At 41.3% G+C, this 25,000-nt stretch overlaps 1 protein-coding gene across 5 annotated transcripts in view; it reads right to left on the bottom strand.

The window, feature by feature from the left end:
* Positions 1-49: 49 nt before the first annotated feature.
* The window catches only part of LOC147028083 (SH3 and cysteine-rich domain-containing protein-like), a 133,791-nt gene continuing 108,840 nt past the window's right edge, over positions 50-25,000 (bottom strand). For 2 of the 5 annotated variants that reach the window (XM_085878114.1, XM_085878115.1), the window contains 3 exons: positions 14,025-14,162; positions 4,604-4,642; positions 50-473 (listed from right to left, as the gene is read on the bottom strand). In XM_085878114.1, coding sequence (XP_085734240.1) covers positions 375-473; positions 4,604-4,642; positions 14,025-14,162 — 276 coding nt within the window. In that variant the 3' untranslated portion in view covers positions 50-374. Of the gene's footprint in view, positions 474-4,603; positions 4,643-13,996; positions 14,163-25,000 lie in introns of all 5 variants that reach the window. The other 3 variants (XM_085878117.1, XM_085878116.1, XM_085878118.1) reach the window with 3 other exon arrangements.

Raw genomic sequence — 25,000 nt, 5'->3', positions numbered from 1 at the left:
CGCAGAGCAGTTCAGGGATGCATAGAAATCAAATAAACAAATGCAAAAACAAATAGACACTGCTTTAATTATAGTATGATGATGTCACCTTACAATTTTTGGAATATTCCAGTTCATCACAATAGATTTTCTTATGCTTATTAATAAAAATTTGAATTTTATAAATGTAGACGTGTGGACGATCATGGCTAAACTGTGAAAACATTTCAATGATCCTGCTCTTGTGCAAACATCGGGGATGTTTCAATCAACATTAACAGAACTGGGGAATATTGAGTGGAATAAAAGCTTCTGCCTGACTGCGAACAGGCCAGGACCATGTAGTCGTTGAACATCAAGGCTATGGTGCCAACTAGTGGGTCCTGAAGGTTCAGTCATATCTCCACCAGATGGTCTTCAGGCACCAGACCCATCTTGCGACCACTCAGTACATTCATAAATCCTTGAACCTCCGCTCCTCTCTCAACACAAATCTGTGGATTAAAACAAGGAAAAGGGAATTATGATCCAAGTCAAATGGGGGGTGGAGACGATTTTATTGAGTGTGCTTTGTGTTTTTTGTATCATATACTATCTGTGTGATGTTCACATAAGCACAAATCTCATGATTGGATCTGAGGTTCAAATCTCATGTATGGTGTTAGTTTGTCCAATGTCTATTATTGTGCTTGTACTTGATGTGAATGTACACTGAATTCTCCAAATATCCTTGTTCTGCAAGTTATGATATTCACATACTAATCCCCCCAGCTTGAGATCATGGTAATCTACAAAAAAAAATATGTCAGTGTGTCGTTGGTTGTCATCTCCATATGTGGGATTCAGAAGGTGGAATATAATCTTCCCAGGTCTCAGTTTCCACCTCTGGCTCAGTAAGGGATCATGACTCATGGACCAATTCGTGAAGTTTTCTTTTCTCAAAGTTTTGTTCTGAAGGCTCTTTTGAGGATCGTCGCTGAGCCCAAGACAGCATCCAACTACAGTTTGCTTGTGGTAATATTCTCAGTGATGTTTTTCTTTAGTTGTCTGCATAGTTCTTTTTTTTATATTTCTCATCACTCCAATTATCACTGTTACAATTCCCGTCAGCTTCCAGGATCTTTTCACCTCATTTTTGGAATCTTGGTAAATTGGTCATTTTATTGATTTCTGCGTTGTTTCGGCCAAAATCGCTGGGTACTGACATCTCAATGAGCTCTGCCTTCTTTTCTTTTTTGTACCTCAGTACTATATCTGGTTGCAATGCTTTGTTTTCTATGTTTATACGCGATGGGATCATTAGGTCATATGTGAGCGTTACTTCCTCTTTTTCAGTGATTGCTTTTGGTTCATGTTTCCATGAGTTTTCTGGAACTGGGATATTGAGACTTTTGCAGATGTGTCAGTGGATTATTCCACATACCTTGTTGTGCCTTTGGATGTACAGCTGCTCTGACATGAGTTTTTTTGTTTTGTGTTGTTTTTTTTACATCCTGATAGGAGGTAGCTCGTACTTTCTGTTTCTACCTTGCAGAATCTTCAATTGTCCGATTGATTCAGTCCTGCCATTTTCTTAAATCCATTGGTTTAGTGTCCTTGGTCTTGGGCATTTATGATTCATTCTCCATCCCAGTTGAGCTGATCTCTTAGCCATTCCAAAGAGCCTTCTTTGTATATTCCCAATCTGTCCAATTCTTTTTTTTATATGTATATTCGCCTGCTGTTTTTTCATTCTTCTAGTGTCATTATGTATCTGTTGGTATTTTGTCTTATATTGTTCTTTTGTCTTTTTTGCAATTGTTTTGGCTGTATTCATTGTTGTTTCAGTTTCTTGCATGACATCTTCCATTTCCAAATGACTTTGGAAAAAAAATTGTAAGGAAGGTTAGAGATACCTGGTTTGCTGTTTTTGTGTTTGTTTACAATTCGGATGTTAGTCTGTTGCACCTTTCACATATTCAGCCAATTCTACAGTTGTCATTCTGTGCACTTGGTTGATCTCCATCAGGCCACTACCTCCTTGTTTCGACAGGTACATTCTCAGGATGTGTTGGTTTTTGTAAAACGTTTTGTGGATGGTGAAGAGTTTCCTTGTTTTGATATCCAGTTTATTGATTTCTGATTGTGGCCACTTTATTATTTTGCAGCTGTACTGGAATATTACTATTGCAACATGTGTTTTTCATCAAATAGTGTGTTTTTTTTGCTATTTCTAAGCAAAAGAAAACAATTCACACAAGAAAACTCATTCATGCAAAAACAGCAGAATTTGCCTGACAAGAATTTTTAACAATACACGAGCTTGTTCTGACCCGTTTTTTTGTTCGAAATCACTATTGTAATGAAGAAACACGTGTTTTTCATCAAATGGTGTGTATTTTAACTTGCTTTGAGCAAAACAACACATTTACCGAAGAAACCATACCAACGCAAAAATAGTCATATTTTCCTAAAACAAGCATTCCAAAGAAAAAATAGCTTGACCTCAACCTCCTTTTGTTCTAAATCACTATTATAATGCAGAAATACATGCTTTTCATCAAATAGTGCGTATTTTAGCTTGTTATAAGCAAAACAAAATATTTCACACAAGAAGCCGAATTCATGCAAAAACTGTCTGATTTGCCTGAAGCAAGCGTTTTTCACAACGCGAAGGGTTCTGCTAACCCTGTTTTTGTTCCAAATACGATTCTTATGCAGAAACACATGTTTTTCATTAAATAATGTGTATTTTAGATTGCATTAAGTAAGAGAAAACATTTCAGACAAGAAAACTTATTCATGCAAAAACGGTCGAATTTGCACGATGCAACACACTAACTTGTTCTAGCTCCTTTTTTGTTCTAAATCACTATTGTAATGTAGAAACGCATGTTTTTCAAGAAAGAGTGTGTGTTTTAGCTTGTTCTGAGCAAAATAACACATTTTACACAAGAAACATTATTCGTGCAAAAATGGTCTTATTTGCCAAAAACAAGTGATGTTAACAACACATTAGCTTGTTCTGATCCCGTTTTCTTTTTTTCAAATCACTACTGCAATGCAGAAATACATGTTTTTCATGAATTGATGTGTAATTTAGCTTGTTATGAGCAAAACAACACATTTCACCCAAGAAACCTTACCCATGCAAAAACAGTCGTATTTGCCGAAAAGAAGCGTCCTTAAGACAACATTAGCTTGTTCTGATCCATTTTTTTTTATTCGTAATCACTACTCTATTGCAGAAACGCGTGTTTTTCATCAAATAGTGTATATCTTAGCTTTTTCTATGCAAACAAAATATTTCACGTAAGAAACCTAATTCATGTAAAAATGGTCTTGCTTGCTTAAAACAAGCGTTTTTCACAACACATTAAGTGATTGCGACTCCGTTTTTTTATTCCAACTCACTATTCTAATGCAGATTGATATGTTTTTCATGAAATGGTGTGTATTTTAGCTTGTTCTGAGCCAAGCAACACATTTTACCCAAGAAACCTTATCCATGCAAAGACAGTCGTATTTTCCTAAAACAAGCGTTCTTAAGAAGAAAAAAAAATAGCTTGTTCTCACCCTCTTTTCATGTTCTAATTCACTAATGTAATGCAGAAATTCGTGTTTTTCATCAAATAGTGTGTATTTTAGCTTAGACTAAGCAAAACAACATATTTTGCAGAAGAAACCTAAATCGTGCAAAAACGGTCTTATTTGCCTGAAAGAACAATTTTAACAACACATTAGCTTTCCTCACTGTGTTGTTTGTTCTAAATCACTCCTCTAATGCAGAATCACGTGTTTTTCATCAAATGGTGTGTATCTCAGCTTGTTCTAAAGAAAACAAAATATTTCACACAAGAACCCTAATTCATGTAAAAATTGTCTTATTTGCTTAAAACAAGCGTTTTTTAACAACATATTGGGTTGTTCTGACACCGTTCTTTTCTCTAAATACTATTCCAATGCAGAAACGTATGTTTTTCATCAAATAGTGTGCATTTTCGCTTGTTCTGAGCAAAACAAAGCATTTTATCCAAGAAACCTTATCTAGGCAAAAACAGTAGTATTTGCCTAAAACAAATGTTCTTAACATATTAGATTGATCTCAACCCGGTTTTTGTTCTAAATCACTATTATAATGCAGCATATGTGTTTTTCATCAAATAATGTATATTTTAGCTTGTACTAAGCAAAACAACAAATTTACACAAGAAACTTGAATCGTGCAAAAGTGGTTCCCAAACCCAGTCATGACCAAAATAAGGGTTACGAGGGTGTTTCTAAGGGTCGCGGGACGGTCTCAAAAAAGAAATTTTACAGTGTTAAAAATGGATGACGTCACTGGTACAATATGAAGGATTCCTGTTAGATTTTTTAATTTAAATTAAAAAATTTTATTAGCTTCTCTGCCGAAATTTATTTTGTATTCTGAGTCATGTTCAAGTTTTTATAATATTTTTTCTGCATGTGTTTTATAATATTTGTTTTATTCATAAAAATGTTCTAATACATTTATAACTCTTTTCATTCCAGGTCTGCCCTTTAACTGGAAAAATGGCCCAATGCAAAACACAATTGCAGTACAAGCCTGACTTTTTGAAATATGGCTTCACCGAGATGAGAGAACAATCTGGGAATATCTGACCTCAGTGTGTTCAGTGTCTGCAAGTCCTCGCCACCAAATCTATAAAGGAAAACAAATTGAAACGTCATTTGCATTCAGTTCATCCAAAGTTTGTCGAAAAGCCATTGAGTTACTGGAAGGACAAAGAAGAGCAAGTAAAATGAAGTTGGATTAATGCTCCATTGAGTTCAGCCTTTTCTCTGGCGAAAGCTTCCTTGGGGTCCTTTGAAATGGCGTGGTATATTGCAAGATGCAAAAAGCCTCACAACATTTGAGAAGAGCTGGTGAAGCTAGCAGCAGTGGCAATGGTGAAAATGGTTTGCGGAGCAGATGTTGCCAAGAATATTGAATCGGTAGTACTTTCTGACAATTGCATCAAACGTCGAATTGATCTCGTTTCAGATAATATTTTCAATCAACTGATTGTGGCACTGAAAAAAGTAGGAAAATTTTCGTTTCAGATGGATGAATCGGTGGATATTGCAGGTGACCCTCAACTCATGGTTTTTGTAAAGTACAGAGGAGAAGACGACATTCTGGAATAATTTCTTTTTTGCAATGCCCTGTCAAGTACCACCACTGGAGAAGACATCTTTCATATGATTAACAACTTTTTCAAGAAACATGATCAACACTGGTTGAATTGTTTGGCTGGGTGCACTGATTTTCTGCACCTGATTTTCTTGGTTCCTCTTGGTTATATAAATTCCTCTTGAAATTCCATCTATGATGGGAAGTCGTGGGGGTTTTGTTGCTCATGTTAAAGCAGAAATCTCTGATGTTATAATAATTCACTGTTTCTTACATTGGGAAAAACGCGCCTCTCAACGATTGCAACCGGACCTTCATGTAGTTCTCAATGCTGCTATCCAAATTGTGAATTTCATCAAGGCCAGGGCTTTCAACTCATGTATTTTCCATAGCAAGTGTGAAGAGATGGGATCACAACACCAGGTCTTGCTGTTCTACACTGATGTTCGTTGGCTCTCTTGAGGCAAGATTCTCACAATAATTATTGAACGAAAGATAGAAATTTAAAAAAAATTCCTTGAGAAGAAACACTGCTTTAAAGATTCTGCTTGGTTGGCAAAGCTTGCTTATTTGTGTGACATCTTCAGGCACCTGAATGAGCTGAATTCAGACATGCAGGGTCGAAATCATACCATGGTGGACATCGGTGAAAAAATTGCCTCGTTCAAGAAAAAAACTTGCTCTTTGGAGAGAAAAACTGGGTTAAGAGAAAACGGCTATTTTTCCAGAACTGAGTGCTGTGCTGGAAGATATGTCAGATATATCCCTTGTTGACATCAAAAGTATTTTGAAAGATCATCTGAATAACCTTCAGGAAGAAATGAACAGATATTTTCCAGAAAACGTCAATCTCAAGAAGTATAATTGGATCAGGGATGTGTTCAATGTGAACGTCAGTGAAGTTGGAGAAGATATGGCAGGATTTCAAGAGGAACTTATCGAACTCCAGGAAAATCAAGTGCAGAAGCAACACTTTGAAAACTTTCTGTATTCAAAACTTTAGACCCAACTTCAGGATAATCCCATTTTGACCTGAGAGGCTGAAATAGCTCTTCTCCCTTTTCCAACAATTTATCTCTGTGAACAAGGATTTTCAGGTCTTGTTGCAATTAAGACTAAAGCAAGGAGATGCGTGGATCCTCAGCATGACTTGCGTTGTGTTCTGTCCATCAATATAAAACCAAACTTTGAGGAGCTTCCCCACAAAATGAAGCTGCATCATGGCTGTCACTGAGAAAATCTTTGATTGTGTTATAAAGTATCATCTTCATGTAACTTTGTTTTTCATTTAGTCCAATTAAAAATTCTTTGAAATTTATTATGTGTTAGTAATTAATTCAATAAAATATATGAATAAACACAACGTATCAAAATGAATGGTCATAAACACTGTACGTACCAGCATTTAGGATTGCCAAGCCAGGACAAGATTGGATTCAGGGTCATCACCAAAAAACTTTGGGAAACATTGCCTTAAACCTTTTAGACAATTTTATACCCCTTTAAATACGTTGGGCATTTTCAGACCATTTAGACTGCTTAGACTCCTGAAGACAATTACATCCTTTGACCTTTCGACCCATTAGACCCCTTTAAAGCCTAACTACTATTGGAAAATACCCTTTAGACCTTCACACCCCTTCAGACACCTTCCACCTGTAGGCCCATTAGACCTTTATACCCCTTAGACTTTAAACCCTTTAGGCCCCTTTGGACGTATCCCACAAAAACATCTATACAGTCTTCTTTCAATGTCCAGACTACTTTTTTTCAGCCAATAATGCGTTATCTCCATCCACCCAGAGGTTGGGTACTCCAAAATCCTGACCTGTGAGTATGATACAAAATGTAAACTGTTCAGCCTGGCAGAGGTGTGTGCTCCACCAAGTGCCGTTCTAGTTGTCATTGTGTGAGGCTTATAGTTAATCAGCAAGGCTCCCTTGGCATCTTGAAAAACAGACCATATTCTTGCCTGCTGAGGGCTGGGTGTAAAATTTATTGGGTGATGTCAAGGTATTATGTTTTCATTGCATGGATTCCAATTTGGTTTCAGGATCACAGTGGTGAAGCCACACTTCGTCATCTGTTACCAAATGTGTGATAAAATCGCCTGGATCTGCATTGAATGGTTTAGAAGCATATGATACCAGCCATCTCTGAGCAATGTTGTTAAGGGTGACCCATCTTGCTGAGCCCACATAAATGGCTAATTTCAAGATCTGTGCATAATTTTCCGATGTCAACAGGGCAACTCTCAGTGTTTATTGACCCAACAAGGGCCACGGTTTGTAGGTCAGTCACATCTGCTGGCTATCTTCACCAGGGGTCATCTTCAAGTGATTTACATCCATGGTTAAAGTATGACAAGAATAAGAGGGAACACCTTCATTATACCCAGCCACTGTGCATTCAGGGATTTGTCCATTGATGGGCTGTCCTCCATTGCATAGAAAATTTAAAACTCCTTCATGCTCAAATTAAGTAAGATTTATAATTATGTGATGTATAAATCTTCGAGATTATCCCCTATAAAAACAGTCCAATTAATGACACCAATGACATGTAACAAGCATTACTGCAAGTTTATATGAGTAATTAGGAAAAAAGAAACCATGGCTCAGTCTCAGCGAAACACATGTTCCGAAAACATTTTGAATGCCCCTCAAAAACTGTCAAAGTATGATACGAAGTTAATTTGCATTCGAACTGCACAACAAGGCACCATTCCACAGACATGGATTGAATAATTCAGGAATCTACAATGTAAATGTTTCCCTGCAGCGCAATTCTAAATTCTACATATAATCATTCACGAACACACACGAAAGGTTAAAATCGAACTTACAAGGTAGAAATAAAAGAATGGATTCAGGCTTCTTGGGTGCCCCCAAATGACATTGACAATGTGTGCAGAGTTAGAAAATCTGTCGTCATATTATGAATCTATTCGTGATTCTCAGCAGTGCACCAACCCATAAACACAATACACATGCAGCCTAAGTAAAGTGTAAGCACAAGGATCACCTTAGCCAAATACCCAATGACAGTCAGGCATAAACCAGCCAGTCCACCACCTTCTACAGGCAAGACCACCAGTGATCCAAGAGAGCACCAATACAATGCAGGACAATACTCGAGTGAAGCTGAAGCTCTGTGATGAATTTTTCTCGCAGCGACCCACACACCAACAGTGCCCCAATTTTCCTGTTTGCAACTCCCTCAGGTAACCAGTGCAATGCTCAATCAGCTACCCGAGAGTTCTCTTTGTGCTTTATGATGTCTTTTTAAAAATGCTCTCAATCAGAGGTAATGCCAGTTAGTTCAACAGAACATAAAAATCAATCAGTCACATTGTTCACCTGCACAGCAATGACCTGGACATGATTTTTACTTCATACAGTCATCGAGCCTCTTTCTATGCCCCTGAGACAAGTCTTATATTATCAACCCCATTGCTCCAACATGCAACGCTCCAGTGCCTCGGTGACACAAGTCCAAGCCTGAGAAGCCGCCCACTCGTTCACACCTCAGATCACCCAAAGGTGCCTTTCAGCAGTGGCCAGAAGATTTATGATGAATGATTATTTCCGACTTCACTATTATTTAGTCGGAATAATTATTTATTCAATTATATTCAATGCTAATCTGGTGAGTTGGCCAGAAAGCTCAGATGGCAAAGCACTGTTGTTGTTCACCAAAAAAAACCTGTGTTTAATTCCTGGTCTGGGTACATCATTTTTCCACATATACTGATAATTACCCTGCGCTCGCAAAGCGAAAAGCAGGATTCGGCATTCGGTGGCGTGCGTGCATATCTGCATTTTAAAAATTCATTTTCTCGGCAACCATTGGCCCGATTGACACAAATTTTTACCATTGGAGTGCCTCCGCTTGTATAATTTTTTATCCATAATTATGACATCATAGGTCACGTGGTACGGACGCCATGTTGGAAAAACATTACACCTCTATCTCCCAAACTGATCAATGGAAATAATTGAAACATGGCTGGCTCATTGTGAAGTACTCCCAATGGGGAATAAGATATGTCGATGATGATGTCATCAGTGCGTTCATTATGATGTCATAATTTGACAAGTACACCGCTTGATCTGATCAGGATAAAAAAAAAATAATTTCACTGCAACTGTTAGTCTCATGGACACAAAATTTTCAGAATATGAGCGGCTCCTCCTGTAGAATCTTTTTAATGATAATTATGATGTCATAGGTCATGTGATACAGGCGCCATCTTGGAAAAACTGAAAATCATTGCACCTCTTCATCTCCAAAACCGTTGACTGCGCAGGGTAAGTATTCTATGAATACCATCTTGTTATTTATTCGTTCATTTATGAAGAACCGGTGTGCAGAAGACTGAGGGGTTTAAATTGCCTTCACCTCTGAGGCACCATAAAGTCTGCATTTAAATAAATAATCTGAAACTCCTCACAGGTTGGTTCACCACTGGGGAGTGGGAATTTCAATATTCCATGTCCCAAATTATTAATGGGTCAGTAGCTCAACAGAGGATGTTAGATTCGCCCAATTTTTCCACTTCCCAGCTGGCCCGGCCAAACATTTGTATGTCCACATTGGAATGTAGATGAAAGTTTGCTTCACCAATTCATCTACAAAATGGCACGTTTCCATTCTCAAGTGGTTGGAGAGGAAAGAAGTGCAAAAAGACAGAAATATTACATTTCAGCAGTGAAAGCCGACTGTTATTTTTTTATTCCAATTATTTTTTTATGTGTGTAATTAAGGCTATATAGTTAGTAGTTAAGGCGAGTGGAATAGCTAGTACACTGAACAGATCAAGCCTTATCAGGACAAAAGGAACAGGAGAGAGAGAGAGAGGGGGACAAACAACAGCAGTGGAGTTTAAGGACAAGATAGAGGGAGATTTGGACAAACAATGGGTGTGGGGAGAAATTGGGGGGGGTGGGGTGGCAGGAAAGGATGCATGGAGTGGACAAGATGGATACAGAAGGAAACTCTCAGGAAGAGGGAGATTTGGACAAACAATGGGTGTGGGGAGAAATTGGGGCGTGGGGGGGGTGGCAGGAAAGGATGCATGGAGTGGACAAGATGGATACAGAAGGAAATTCTCAGGAAGAGGGAGATTTGGACAAACAATGGGTGTGGGGAGAAATGGGGGGCAGGAAAGGATGCATGGAGTGGACAATATGGATACAGAAGGAAACTCTCAGGAAGAAAAAAACTTAAATCTTGGTGTGGGGTGGAATGGGGGGTTAAAGAGGATAAAAATATCATGGTTTTGGATTGGGGATAATCTGAGAAGGTGGTGAAGAGCTGTCTTGAAGACCTGGTGGGAGGAATGAGATTGAAGAGAATGTGGAAGTTGATTCAACAGATGGGAAAAAAGAGAAATCAATTAGTGGAAGTGAGCAGTCATTCTTGGTTTTGGGAGTTTCACCAAAAGGAGGTTGATGGTGGACCTCATGCGCCCTGCAGAAGCCTGTGGGGCGGGAGGGACAAAGCATGGAAAAAGCAGAGGGTGCAAGACCTGAAAGGGGGCTCTAAAGAAGACAAAGAGACTATGGACCTGTTTGAGATGGCAAAGTGATTGGCCCATAGGCTCAGATTCATTGTGAAAGATTCCAATGATCTTGAAGGCTTTGGTTTCTACAGCGCATCAAGCTGAATAACGTATATGGCAGGGGCACCAGCCCAGAGGGGACAGCAGTATTCTATCAAGATGTGGATGAAGTCCTTGGAGTTGGATAACAGTTCAGGTGTGCCAGGGAAGGAATTGGCATGATGGAGGACACCCAGTCAGCAGCTGGCTTTGGAAGCCAACTTTGAGATGTGGTCTTCCCAAGATAGATCATTGCTGATAGTGAGACCCAATCGTTTGAGTGACTGAATTTCCTCAAGAGAGTTGTAAATAAAGTATATGGGGGATATGCCAGACAACACTTTCAGGGAGAGAAAGAGAGTCAGTGTGTGGGATTTGTCAGGATTGAAAGATATATTCCAAGTGTTTGACCATCTTATGATTTTGTCAAGGTCTGAAGAGATGGAAGAGGCTGCAGCCTGGCCTATCTGAAGAAGAAAGGATGTTTTGCAGAAGGTGGAGTCATCAGCAAATAGATGAAGAGGATTTTCTAGAGAGTGAGAGAGAGAGAGAGTCCCTTGGATGAACGTTAAACTGGGTGCCACATCTGTTGGCATTAGTTGGTGGATGTTAAAGCCCCCATGGTGTCCTTCGTGAAGGGTAGACAAGTTATCCACAGGTCCCTGAACAAATTACAAATTACTGCCTGAATTAAACGTCCCAAGGGATCTGATATTTGTGGGGGTTCCTTGACACCACAATGGAGTGTGGTTGCTGTCTGGGCAGCAGCTTCTGCACTGTAAACAAAGTAACCAAATGGTTCACGCGTTTGATGCGAGTGGGCCTTCTTCGGATACAAAGGGTAACCAACAGCAACCATTCAGGTGTGTGGATTTTTTTTTCAACAAAAATTGTGGGGCAAACAGTAAGACATTATTTTGTAAAAAAAAACTTGAAATGCTTTCATGCAGTATAACTGGATTTAACGCAATGTTAATTTCTTTACACAAGTGCGGGCCCATAGGTGCGTGCCCGTAGGTGCGTAAACGACGACTGAATTGGGGCATTTTTTCACCCCACCTCTCACCCCCTCCCCTCTCTCGCCCCCTCCTCTCTCCCCCTCTCTCGTGCCAGTACCCTTCTCGTGGGTGAGGCGTGCCAGTATGTGCAGCTTCGTTCCTTCGCTCTCATAAACGACGACTGGATTGGGGCGTTTTTCAATTAGATCGGACCAACCGTATCATAAATGGCCATAACTTGGGAAACACCTGGGAAACATACTCAGGTCCCCAGCGTCAATTGTGAAGTCATATCAAACGAAGAAGTAGAATTGTGACGCCCCCTCTCTCTCGCTCCCCCATAGTCTTGTCCCTCCTCTCTCCCCCTCCTCTCTCGCTCCTCTCTCTCGTCCCCACTCTCACCTCCCCTCTCTCGCCCCTCCTCTCTCGAATTGTGACGCCCCCCTCTCTCTCACCCCCACTCTCACCCCCTCTCTCGCCCATCTCTCTCGCCCCACTCTCACCCCCTTCTCTTGCCCCCTCCTCTCTCCCCTCTCTTGAATTGTGATGCCCTCTCTCTCACCCTCTCTCTCCCTCCCCTCTCTCACCCCCTCTCTCACCCTCCTCTCTCCCCTCCTCTTTCCCCCCTCCTCTCTCACCCCTCTCTCTGTAAATGTACTCACAAATGTATTCACAAAAAAACAAATAAATAGATAAACATTAATTGTTACGTCATTCGTGATGTCATAGCAACCGTGACCTGTCATTGGTTTGGTATATAAATGGCCATAACTTTGGCACCGCTTGTCCGATTAATATAAAACCTTGAAAAGGCACATACTCAGGTCCCCAGAGTCGATTGTGACGCCATACCAAATGAAGAAGAAGAATTGTGACGTCAATCGTGGAAAAATAAATAAATTAACATTAATTGTGACGTCATTCGTAATGTCATAGCACCGTGTCTTGTCATTGGTCGACAGATAAATGGCCGTAACTTGGGAACCGCTCGTCCGATTGACATCAAACCTCGAAAAGGCACATCCGCGGGTCCCCAGCAATATTCCTGGCAAGTTTCCATCAGATCGGACTGGCGGTCGTCGAGAAACGGCGGTCGCATACAGACAGACAGACAAGCCGGTAGGCGACGAGGGATTCGCTAGGATCGAAGCGCTGGATACTATGCTTTTCATTCTGACTGATCCACCGACGAAGATTCATTGCCAAGACGTATTGGTTCACATACAATTGTTCCTCTGCCTGGCAAAATTTTTCCTATTGCGTATTTTGCCAACTGGGACTCCCCATAAAAAATGACGGTAAATAGACACCCTATTTTTGAAGGACTACCATTTGAAAAATAATCGGTTTGCTTGTTTGTGCTGTGGAGCCTCGCGTTGCAGACACACACACACACACACACACACACACACACACACACACACACACACACACACACACACACACACACACACACACACACACACACAACCCAATAAACTTCTCTCAATGCTCTTGTTTGACCACACCTCCTGAGCCACACAATATTTTTCATAAGCCACACCCACTTTCCACAAGCCACGCCCACTTTCCTATGCCACTCCCACTTTCCTACACCACTCCCACTTTTCATCAACCACATCTACTTTCCCTAAGCTCCGCCCACTTTCCTAAGCCCCTCATAAAAATGACGGCAAATAGACACCCAATTTTTGAAGGACTACCATCTGAAAAATAAAACCTCAATCAAAAATCAGCTGAAATAAAATTTTCTAAATATCTCGAAGTGTTTAATTCCGAAGTCTCATTTCTCTACATTCAAAACTGAAGGACAAGTATTGAAAATACTGTACGCGGTTTTTCGGCCACTGCACAGCAACGGGTGGTTGCTCGGCAACAAAATTCAAACGTGCACATTCCCAGTATATATTCCACATGTTGGCAAAGTTTCATCGAAATTGGTTCGCTGGTTCGTGCTGTGGAGCCTCGCGTTGCTTGCGCACGCGCGCACGCACGCACGCACGCACGCACACGCGCACGCGCGCACGTGCGCAAACACGCACACACACACACACGCACACACGCACACGCACACGCACGCACACACACACACACACACACACACGGAAAACCCGACAATAAGGGAAATCTAGCATATATAGCGAATCCAACAGACAGACAGACAGACAGACAGACAGACACACACATACACACACACAGAGATTGCTGGAATTATAGATAGATAACAGTCACCAAAGATCCCCTGTCCAAATCTGACAGGTGGAGCCTCAAGTTTAACAGAACCTTTTGAGTGTGATGTCATTTGTCGCACCTGGTCCTGTTTGAGTGATATCTGCCCCATCTCTTTGCTGCCCACAAACGAATTGCTGAGACGAAAAACTCGTTTACCAGGCTGCACACGCATCACAAAACTTGCAGGGAAATAGCCAAGCCGTCCACGTACTCTTCCCTGCCAGACAAACGAGGGGTAGGGGACAGGGGGCAGCTACTTTGAACTCCAAGGTAACTTGGAACGTTACGAAGAGGTCTTGCAATGATGTAAAAGTGAAACCTTTCTCAACCCAAACTTAAACATGTGGAATGATCATAGCAAGAAATCCAAGATAGAAAAAAGTATTATCTCCATGTCATAGAATAACCAAGATATTTGAAAACTTTTGCAAAGTTACCTCTGCCGCTGTTGGTATGGATCCAGCAAATCCAAAACTTGTGATTTATGAGTAACAAGATTTTATGAGCAACAAGGGCAACAAAATGGTTTTTAGTTTTCTTTGATAAAACATTTGAGATTAAGTTCACACCTCATATGTACCATATTAACTTGATTTTATAACAGCATGAAATTGAGTAAAGAAAAGTTCATGATAAAATAAGTTTAAACAAAATCAGCAAAAAACTTTTCTTTTGGTTTATAAATTTCCTCTTCCAACTTTGTGCAGCATGTTTGCTAATCTTCGAAAGATTTTAAACATTTAGTCATCAATCTGAAGACAACCTCCAATGGCAATTTCGCACAAAATGCCTGATACCAATAAATATTACTCAAAAGTTCCCTCTCTCCCACAACTCCATTGAGCAACAAACGTTACAAGAAAACAAATATTATATTTCCCAATGCCATAGTTTTCTGTTGCTATTCCCTGGTATCCACATCAAAATTTTGTCGATTTGTTTCCAAAGGAAAATCACAGTTGGACACAACAATCAAGGGAATGAGAAAACAGGAAAAAACGAGATAAAGGAGGAGAGGAAACCCAATAACCTGCAAGTAGGATCTGGGTTCGTTCAGCAGGGTTAACAGTTGTAGAAAAGATTGTGTGCAGGGAGAGGGTATGACATGAGATTTCTTAATTGTAAAAGTAATTTTTGAATATATCCACCAAGCAAAAATTCCTTTCCTGTAGTAATTCTCTGCAGACAACTGCAGTAGATGAGAGTACAACTCTCATATATATATAGTTATAACTGTAGCATTTTTGCCGAGGCTCACGCCCGCATTCCCAACTGCCCAAGTGCGTTCGTACATCTTGCATGACACATGAGTTGTAATCAAGAAATTGTCTCTTTTGTGAGTGCGAGTAATAAAGTGAGCAGCAGCATTTATCAGGTTTTCTTGTGTTTCATTTTGTACTGTCTTTACAGGTATCACAAATACCAAACAAACTCACAAATTAATGAAACAGAGATAACAATAATTTTAGATTTCCAGGAATTGGAGGAATGAATATAATGTAAGTAGACGTTTGGACTTAATGGGCAAACTAGCAACTTTAAATCATCCTGGTGTTTTGCAGGCAGGATGTTGCATCGTCGTCCTTCAGATCAATGTTAAACTGAATGTCACTTCTGCCAGAATTAGTTGGTGGACAATTAGAAAAAAACAATTTTTTTAGGATTTATCAAAAAATTCAGTCTCGTTGCTGTGCAACGGTGGTGTCCATATCAACGGTGCTCAAAAGCATACAAGTAGATCCTGGTCTGAACCTACCTGTCAAGTTTCATCAAAATTGGTTGACTCCTCTGGCCTCCAGAGCTTTTCATTACATACAAACATACAAACAAACATACATACAAACATACATAAAAAGTGAAAATAAGGGTACTCCAGTGACTGCCCAACAAGTCGGTAGGCGACATGGGTAGTCGCTACATAATTGCATACAAGTCATACATTTTTTGACAGATCGGGCTGAAAATCTTTGACAAAGAGGTTGATTATCGTGCGCATAAAAGCCAAGAAGCCGATTTTTGACTTTCGAAAAAATAATTTTTTTAGGATTTTTCAAAAAAGTCAAAGTCCTGTTGCTCTGCAACGGTCGTGTCCATAGTAACGTTGCTCAAAAGCGAACAACGAGATCCTCATATGTACCTACCTGTAAGGTTTCATCAAAATTGGGTGAGTCCTCTGGCCTCCAGAGTTGTCCATGACATGCAAACATACAAACAAGCAGGCAGGCGACATGGGTGGTTGCCACATAATTGCATACGAGTCATACAGTTTTTGACGGATCGGGCTGAAAATCTTTGACAAAGAGGTTGATTATTGTGCGCATAAAAGAGTGGAAGCCCCTTTTTGACTTTTGAAAAAATAACTTTTTTAAGAATTTTTCAAAAATTTCAAAGTCCCGTTGCAAGGCAACGGTGGCGTCCATAGCAACGGTGCTCAAAAGCATACGAGATCTAGGTATGAACCTACCTGTAAGTTTCATCAAAATCGGTTGACTCCTCGGGCCTCCAGAGCTGTCCATTGCATACAGACAGACATACATACAGACAGACAGAAAAAGTGAAAATAAGGGTACTCCAGTGACCGCCCAACATGTAGGTAGGCGACATGGGTGGTCGCTACATAATTGCATACGAGACATAGTGTTTGACGGATCGGGCTGAAAATCTTTGACAAAGAGGTTGATTACAAAGCGCATAAAAGCCGAAAAGCCGATTTTTGACTTTCGAAAAAATATTTTTTTGGGGATTATTCAAAAATTTCAAAGTCCCGTTGCAAGGCAACGGTGGTGTCCAAAGCAATGGTGCTCAAAAGCATACAACGAGATCCAGGTCTGAACCCACCTGTCAAGTTTCATCAAAATTGATTGAGTCCTCTGGCCTCCAGAGCTTTCCATTATATACAAACATACAAACGTAGAAACAAACAAACATACATACAAACAAACATACATACAAACATACATACAGACAGACGGAAAAAGTGAAAATAAGGGTACTCAAGTGACCACCCAACAAGTCTGTAGGCGACATGGGTGGTTGCTACATAATTACATACGAGACATACAGTTTTTGACGGATCGGGCTGAAAATCTTTGACAAGAGGTTGATTACAGTGTGCATAAAAGCCAAGAAGCCGATTTTTGATTTTCGAAAAAAAATATTTTTGGGATTTTTCCAAAATTTCAGAGTCCCATTGCTAGGCAATGGTGGCGTCCATAGCAACGGTGCTCAAACGCATAAAACCAGATCCTGGTATGAACCTACCTGTCAAGTTTCATCAAAATCATTTGACTCCTCTGGCCTCCAGAGCTGTTCATTACGTACAAACATACAAACATAAAAAAGAAACAAACATACATACATACATACAGACGGAAAAAATGAAAATAAGGTACTCCAGTGACCACCCAACAAGTCGGGAGGTGACATGTGTGGTCACTACATAATTGCATACGAGACAGTTTTTGACGGATCGGGCTGAAAATCTTTGACAAAGAGGTTGATTACAAAGCGCATTAAAGCCGAAAAGCCGATTTTTAACTTTCGAAAAAATATTTTTTTGGGGATTATTCAAAAATTTCAAAGTCTCGTTGCAAGGCAACGGTGGTGTCCATAGCAACGGTGCTCAAAAGCAGAGAAGTAGATCCTGGCCTGAACCTACCTGTCAAGTTTCATCAAAATCGGTTGACTCCTCTGGCCTCCAGAGCTGTCCATTACATACAAACAAACAGACAGACGGAAAAAGTGAAAATAACGGTACTCCAGCGACCACCCAACAAGCCGTGAGGCGAGAAGGGTGGTCCCTACATAATTGCATAATAGTCAAACCGTTTTTGCAAATCGGGCTGAACATTTTTGACAAAGAGGTTGATTATAGTGCGCATTAAAGACTGGAAGTCGATTTTTGATTTTCGAAAAAAATTTTTTTCGGATTTTTCAAAAATTTCAAAGTCCCGTTGCAAGGCAACGGTGGCATCCATAGCAACGGTGCTCAAAAGCATGCAACGAGATCCAGGTCTGAACCGACCTGTCAAGTTTCATCAAAATTGGTTGACTCCTCTGGCCTCCAGAGCTTTCCATTACATACAAACATCCAGAAAGCCGGGAGGCGACATGGTTGGTCGTGACAGAATTGCATACTCGTCAACAGTTTTTGATGGATCGGGTTGAAAGTTTTTGACAAAGAGGTTGATTGTATTGCGCATAAAAGACTGGAAGTCGATTTTTGATTTTCGAAAAAATTTTTTTTTCGGATTTTCCCTCCCTTTGCAAAGTCCCTTTGCTCGGCAACGGTGGTGTCCAAAGCATCGGTGCCTAAAAGCATAAAACTAGATCCTGGTATGAACCTACCTCTCAAGTTTCATCAAAATCGGTTGACTCCTCTGGCCTCCAGAGCTGTCCATTACATACAGACATACATACATACAGACAGAGAGAAAAAGTGAAAATAAGGGTACTCCAGTGACCACCCAACAAGCCGGTAGGCGATATGGGTGGTCGCTACATAATTGCATACAAGTCATACAGTTTTTGAAGGCTCGGGCTGAAATTTTTTGTCAAAGAGGTTGATTATAGTGCGCATAAAAGCCTGCAAGCCGATTTTTGATTTTCGAAAAATAAATTTTTGGGGATTTTTCAAAAATTTCAAAGTCCCGTTGCAAGGCAACGGTGGTGTCCATATCACCCGTACTCAAAGGCATACAACGAGATCCTGGTATGTACCTACCTGTCAAGTTTCATCAAAAGCGTTTGCTCCTCTGGCCTCCAGAGCTGCCCATTACAAACAAACAAACATACATACATACATACAAACATACATACAGACAGACCGAAAAAATGAAAATAAGGATACTCTAGTGACCACCCAACAAGTCGGTAGGCGAAATGGGTGGTCGCTACATAATTGCATACTAATTATACAGTTTTTGACGAATTGGGCTGAAAACCTTTGACAAAGAGGGTGATTATAGTGCGCATAAAGGCCTTGAAGCCGATTTTTGATTTTCGAAAAAATTAATTTTTTGGGATTTTTCAAAATTTTCAAAGTCCTGTTGCTAGGCAACGGTGGTGTCCATATCAACGATGCTCAAAAATCATAGAACTAGATCCTGGTGTGAAGCTTCCTGTCAAGTTTCATCAAAATCGGTTGACTCCTCTGGCCTCCAGAGCTGTCCATTACATACAGACATACAGAAAGCCGGGAGGCGACATGGGTGGTCGTGACATAATTGCATACTTGTCATACAGTTTTTGACAGATCGGGCTGAACATTTTTGACAAAGAGGTTGATAATAGTGCGCATAAAAGCCTGGAAGCTGATTTTTGATTTTCGACAAAACTATTTTTTAAGGATTTTTCAAAAATTTCAAAGTACCGTTGATAGGCAACGGTGGCGTCCATAGCAACGGTGCTCAAAGGCATAAAACTAGATCCTGGTATGAACCTACCTGTCACGTTTCATCAAAATTGGTTGACTCCTCTGGCCTCCAGAGCTGTCCATTTCAAACAGACATACAAACAAATAAATAAAAACAATGTCACCCACAGGGTTACCCGTATCTTGCAAAAAGGTGACCACGTGTGACTTCTTTAAGGTCACACTGAGGTGAACAGAGCTGCTATCCACCAGGAGCAACTCCTTGAGGAATATCTGCCTACGAGAGATTCCGATGAGAATCGTTCTACAGAGTAACCATGAAAAATATGCTTTTGCCTCATAACGTCACCAAATGACGTCATAATGTCTCAAGCTTGACATATCTAGAAAGCACTCATCGAGGTGTTCAATTTGAGGTACTACACGATATGGTTCCTAAAACTTGAAAATTTGACCTTGGGGTCAAATATGTTTGACCTCAGGCGCTAACCATGAAGGTCAAGGCCAATCGCCACCAAAAATTAATCAGCTGAGCGCCAGACATTGAACTATATTCCCATGAAGTTTGAAGACGATCCGATCAAAATTACTAAAAAAATAAGGGTTTTGTCGACTCCCCTGATTTGCGACAAAGTGACCTTGACCTTTGACCTTGACCTTGAAAATTTTATGCGCTAATAGGGTCCTCTATAGCCCTCTGATATGCGAAGTTACAAAAATTTCGAATTATAACTGTGCTCTGCAGAGTGATTTATACGTGATTAGAGACCAAAAAAAACAAACAAACAAAAAAACATATGAAGGTCAAGGCCAATCGGTACCAAAAATTAATCACCTGAGCGCCAGACCATGAACTATATTCCCATGAAGTTTGAAGACGATCCGATCAAAATTACTCAAAAAATAAGGGTTTCGTCGACTCCCCTGATTTGCAACAAAGTGACCTTGACCTTTGACCTTGACCTTCAAAATTTTGTGCATTGAAAGGGACCTCTATAGGCCTCTGATATGCGAAGTTACAAAAATTTCCAATGATAACTGTGCTCTGCAGAATTTTTTATACGTGATTACAGACAAACAAAAAAAATAATAATAATAAAAAAAACATACAAGCTGACTAACATATCTTGCAAAAACTTCATTTTGGCAAGATAACAAACAAACATACATCCAAACATACATACAGATAGACGGAAAAAGTGAAAATAGGAGTACTCTCGCGCCCACCCAACAAGCCAGTCGGCAACATGGGTGGTTGCTACATAATTGCATCCTCGTCATGCAGTTTTGACGGATAGGGCTGAAATTTTTTGACAAAGAGGGTGATTATAGTGCGCATAAAAGCCTTGAAGCCGATTTTTGATTTTGGACAAAACAATTTTTTTAGGATTTTTCAAAAAATTCAAAGTCCCGTTGCTGGGAAACGGTGGCGTCCATATCAACGGTGCTCAAAAGCATATAACCAGATCCTGGTATGAACCTCCCTGTCAAGTTTCATCAAAATTGTTTAACTACTCTGGCCTCCAGAGCTGTACATTACATACAAACATACAAACAAACAAACATAAAAAGAAACATACATACAGACAGACGGAAAAAGTGAAAATAAGTGTACTCTCGCGACCACCCAACAAGCCGGAATTCGACATGGGTGGTCGCGACATAATTGCATGCAAGTCATGCAGTTTTTGACAGATCGGGTTGAAAATGTATGACAAAGAGGCTGATTATTGTGCACATAAAAGCCTGGAAGCCGATTTTTGATTTTCGAAAAATTAATTTTTTTAGGATTTCTCAAATACAGTAATCCCCCGCTATATCGCAGTTCACTTATCGCGCCCCCGGTTCATCGCGGGTTTTCCCTTGGAACCAAACTAATTTTTTCTGCGGATTCCCCCGGTATATCGCGGTAATAATATATAAAATATAAATTATTTAAGCGATAAATTATAACGCGTGGCGCTCGACCAGTCACACAACGCAAGAGACAAAGTTTCGCTTGTGAACTTCGAAGATTTTCTACATTTTTTTCTCCAAGCCCTACGATGCCGCCCAAATGCCCTGCACTTTCTAAAGCTTCTGGCAAGGAACCGAAGCGCCAGAGGAAGGTCCTGACGCTCCAGGAGAAGGTGAAGGTGCTAGATATGCTTCCGGAAGGAAAAGGTTTGCCGCGGTTGGACGAGCACTGCCAAACCGACCAGACCAGACAAGTCGATCTCCGGCACCGAGAACCCGATCACTGCCATACCGACCAGACCAGACGAGTCGATCTCCAGCACCTCAAACCCGATCACTGCCAAGCCGATTAGACCAGACAAGTCGATCTCTGGCACCTCGAACCCGATCACTGCCAAGGCGACCAGACTTGACGAGTCGATCTCCGGCACCTCAAACCAGATCACTGCCAAGGCGACCAGACCAGACAAGTCGATTTTTTGGGAGGCATCCATTCATCACGGATTTTCACTTCTCGTGGGGGGGGGGGGGTTTGGAACGTAACCCCCACGATAAACGGGGGATGACTGTATTTCAAAGTCCCGTTGCTCGGCAACGGTGGCGTCCATAGCAACGGTGCTCAAAAGCATAGAACTAGATCCTGCTCTGAAACTACCTGTCAAGTTTCATCAAAATTAGTTGATTCCTCTGGCCTCCAGAGCTGTCCATTTCAAACAAACACACAAACATTCATACAGACAGACGGAAAATGTGAAAATAAGGGTACTCGAGAAACCACCCAACAAGCCGGTAGGCGACATGGGTGGTCGCGACATAATTGCATCCTAGTAATACAGTTTTTGATGGATCGGGCTGAAACTTTTTGACAAAGAGGTTGATTATAGTGCGTATAAAAGCCATGAAGACGATTTTTGATTTTCGAAAAATTTAATTTTTTAGGATTTTTCAACAATTTCAAAGTCCCGTTGCTAGGCAATGGTGGTGTACAGAGCAACTGTGCTCAAAAGCATAGAACTAGGTCCTGGTGTGCATCTACCTATCAAGTTTCATCAAAATTGGTTGACTCCTCTGGCGTCCAGAGCTGTCCATTACATACAAACATACAAACAAACAATCAAACAATCAAAACAAGCATACACACATACACACATACAAACATACAGACAGATGGAAAAAGTGAAAATAAGGGTACTGTAGCTAACACCCAACAAGCCGGTAGGCGACATGGGTGGTCACTACATAATTGCATTCTAGTGACTACATAATTGCATAGGTGTACCATATCCCTGTGTGTCGTATGAGGTGACCAGGGTTGCGTCAGGAAGGGCATCCGGCGTAAAAGCCTATGCCAAATCATTATATGGACAATAAAACGGATTTCCATACCGGATCGTCGAGTGCCCGGGTTACCAACGCCCGCCACCGGTACCGTTGGTCAGCAGGGTACCGGTGGAAATTGTGCTACTTCTGGGCGAAGGAGGAGAAGGAGACGGGGAAGGCGGGTCCAGAGGCAGTGGGGGAGGGGGAAGTGTAGAAGTGTGGAGGTGAGAGTTGGAACTCTGAATGTTGGGACTATGACTGGCAAAGGGTGAGAGTTGGCTGATATGATGGAGAGAAGAAAGGAAGACATACTGTGTGTTCAAGAGACCAAGTGGATGGGGAGTAAGGCGAGGAGCATTGGAGGTGGTTTCAAACTGTTCCATCATGGTGTGGATGGGAGGAGAAATGGTGTCGGGGTAATCCTGAAGGAAGATTATGTCAAGAGGGTGTTGGAGGTGAGGAGAGTGTCTGACCGAGTGATGAGTGTGAAGTTGGAAATTGAAGGGGTGATGATGAATGTCATCAGTGCATATGCCCCACATATGGGGTGTGAGATGGAGTATAAAGAAGATTTCTGGAGTGAGTTAGATGAAGTGGTGGAGAGTGTATCCAAGGATGAAAGAGTGGTGATTGGAGCAGATTTCAATGCGCATGTTGGGGAAGGGAATAAAGAGGATGAGGAGGTGATGAGTAGGTACGGTCTCAACGAGACGAATGTGGAAGGGCAAATGGTGGTAGATTTTGCAAAAAGAATGGAAATGGCAGTGGAAAATACGCATTTCAAGAAGAAGGAGGAACACAGGGTGACGTACAAGAGTGGCGGAAAGTGCACACAGGTGGATTACATCTTAAGCAGGAGATGCAACCTGAAAGAGATTAGAGACTGTAAGGTGATGGCAGGGGAGAGTGCAGCTCGACAGCATCGATTGGTGGTCTGTTGGATGATTTTGGAGGTGAGGTTTAGGAAGAGAGTGATGGCTCAACCAAGGACCAGATGGTGGAAGCTGAAGGAGGAAGACTGTTTGTTGGAATTTAGGGAGGAGGTGAGACAGGTGTTATATGGTGGTAAAGAGGGGTGCGATGATTGGGCAACTATAGCAGAAGTGGTGAGGGAGATAGCTAGGAAGGTACTTGGTTTGACATCTGGACAGAGGAAGGAAGATAAGGAGACTTGGTGGTGGAATGAGGAAGTACAGGAAAGTATAAGGAAGAAGGGGTTGGCGAAAAAGAAGTGGGATAGCCAGAGAGATGAACAAAGTAGGCAGGAGTACAAGGAGTGGCGACACAAGGCAAAGAGAGAGGTGGCAAAGGCCAAGGAAAAGGCATATGACGAGCTGTATGAGAAGTTGGAAACAAAAGAAGGGGAAAAGGATTTGTACTGATTGGCAAGACAGAGTGACCGAGCTGGGAAGGATGTGCTCCAGGTTAGGGTGATAAAGGACACGAATGGGAATGTGCTGACATGCGAGTAGAGTGTGTTGAGAAGGTGGATGGAGTACTTTTAGGAGCTGATGAATGAAGAAAATGAGAGAGAGTAGGTTGGAAGAGGTGGAGATAGTGATTCAGGAAGTGGGGTGGATCAGTAAGGATGAAGTGAGGACGGCTATGAAGAGGATGAAAAGTGGAAAGGTGGTTGGCCCAGCTGATATACCAGTGGAGGCATGGAAGTGTTTGGGAGAGATGGCAGTGGGGTTTTTAACCAGATTGTTCAATAAAATCTTGGAAAGTGAGAGGATGCCAGAGGAGTGGAGATAAAGTGGACTGGTTCCGATTTTCAAGAACAAGGGTGATGTGCAGAGCTGTGATAGTTACAGACGGATAAAGTTGTTCAACCACACTATGAAGTTGTGGGAAATAGTGGAAGCAAGGTTGAGAGGAGAGGTGATTATTTATGAGCAGCAATATGGGTTTATGCCAGGAAAGAGCACCACTGATGCGAGGTTTGCTTTGAGAATGTTGATGGAGAAGTACAGGGAAGGCCAGAAGGAGTGACATTGTGTGTTTGTGGATTTAGAGAAAGATAATGATAGGGTGCCAAGAGAGGAGTTGTGGTATTGTTTGAGGAAGTCGGCAGTGGTAGAGAAGTATGTGAGGATGGTGTAGGATATGTATGAGGACAGTGAGACAGCGGTGAGGTGTGCGGTAGGAATGATGGACCGGTATAAGATAAAAGTGGGATTGCACCAAGGATCGACTCTGAGCCTTTTCCTGTTTGCAATGGTGATGGACAGGTTGACGGACAAGATCAGACTGGAGTCTCCATGGACTTTGATGTTCTTGGATGACATCATGATCTGTAGGGAGAGTAGGGAGTAGGCTGAGGCGAGCCTTGAGAGGTGGAGGCACGCACTGGAGAGAAGGGGAATGATAGTCAGTAAGAGTAAGACGGAGTACATGTGCGTAAA

Source organism: Eptatretus burgeri, chromosome 4 (assembly GCF_056783735.1).
Source record: "Eptatretus burgeri isolate ZD-2024b chromosome 4, Ebu_testis_v1, whole genome shotgun sequence".
Classification (NCBI taxonomy): Eukaryota; Metazoa; Chordata; class Myxini; order Myxiniformes; family Myxinidae; genus Eptatretus; species Eptatretus burgeri.
The sequence above is the reverse complement of the archived record's forward strand: the minus strand, read 5'-3'. Positions and strand labels throughout refer to the sequence as shown.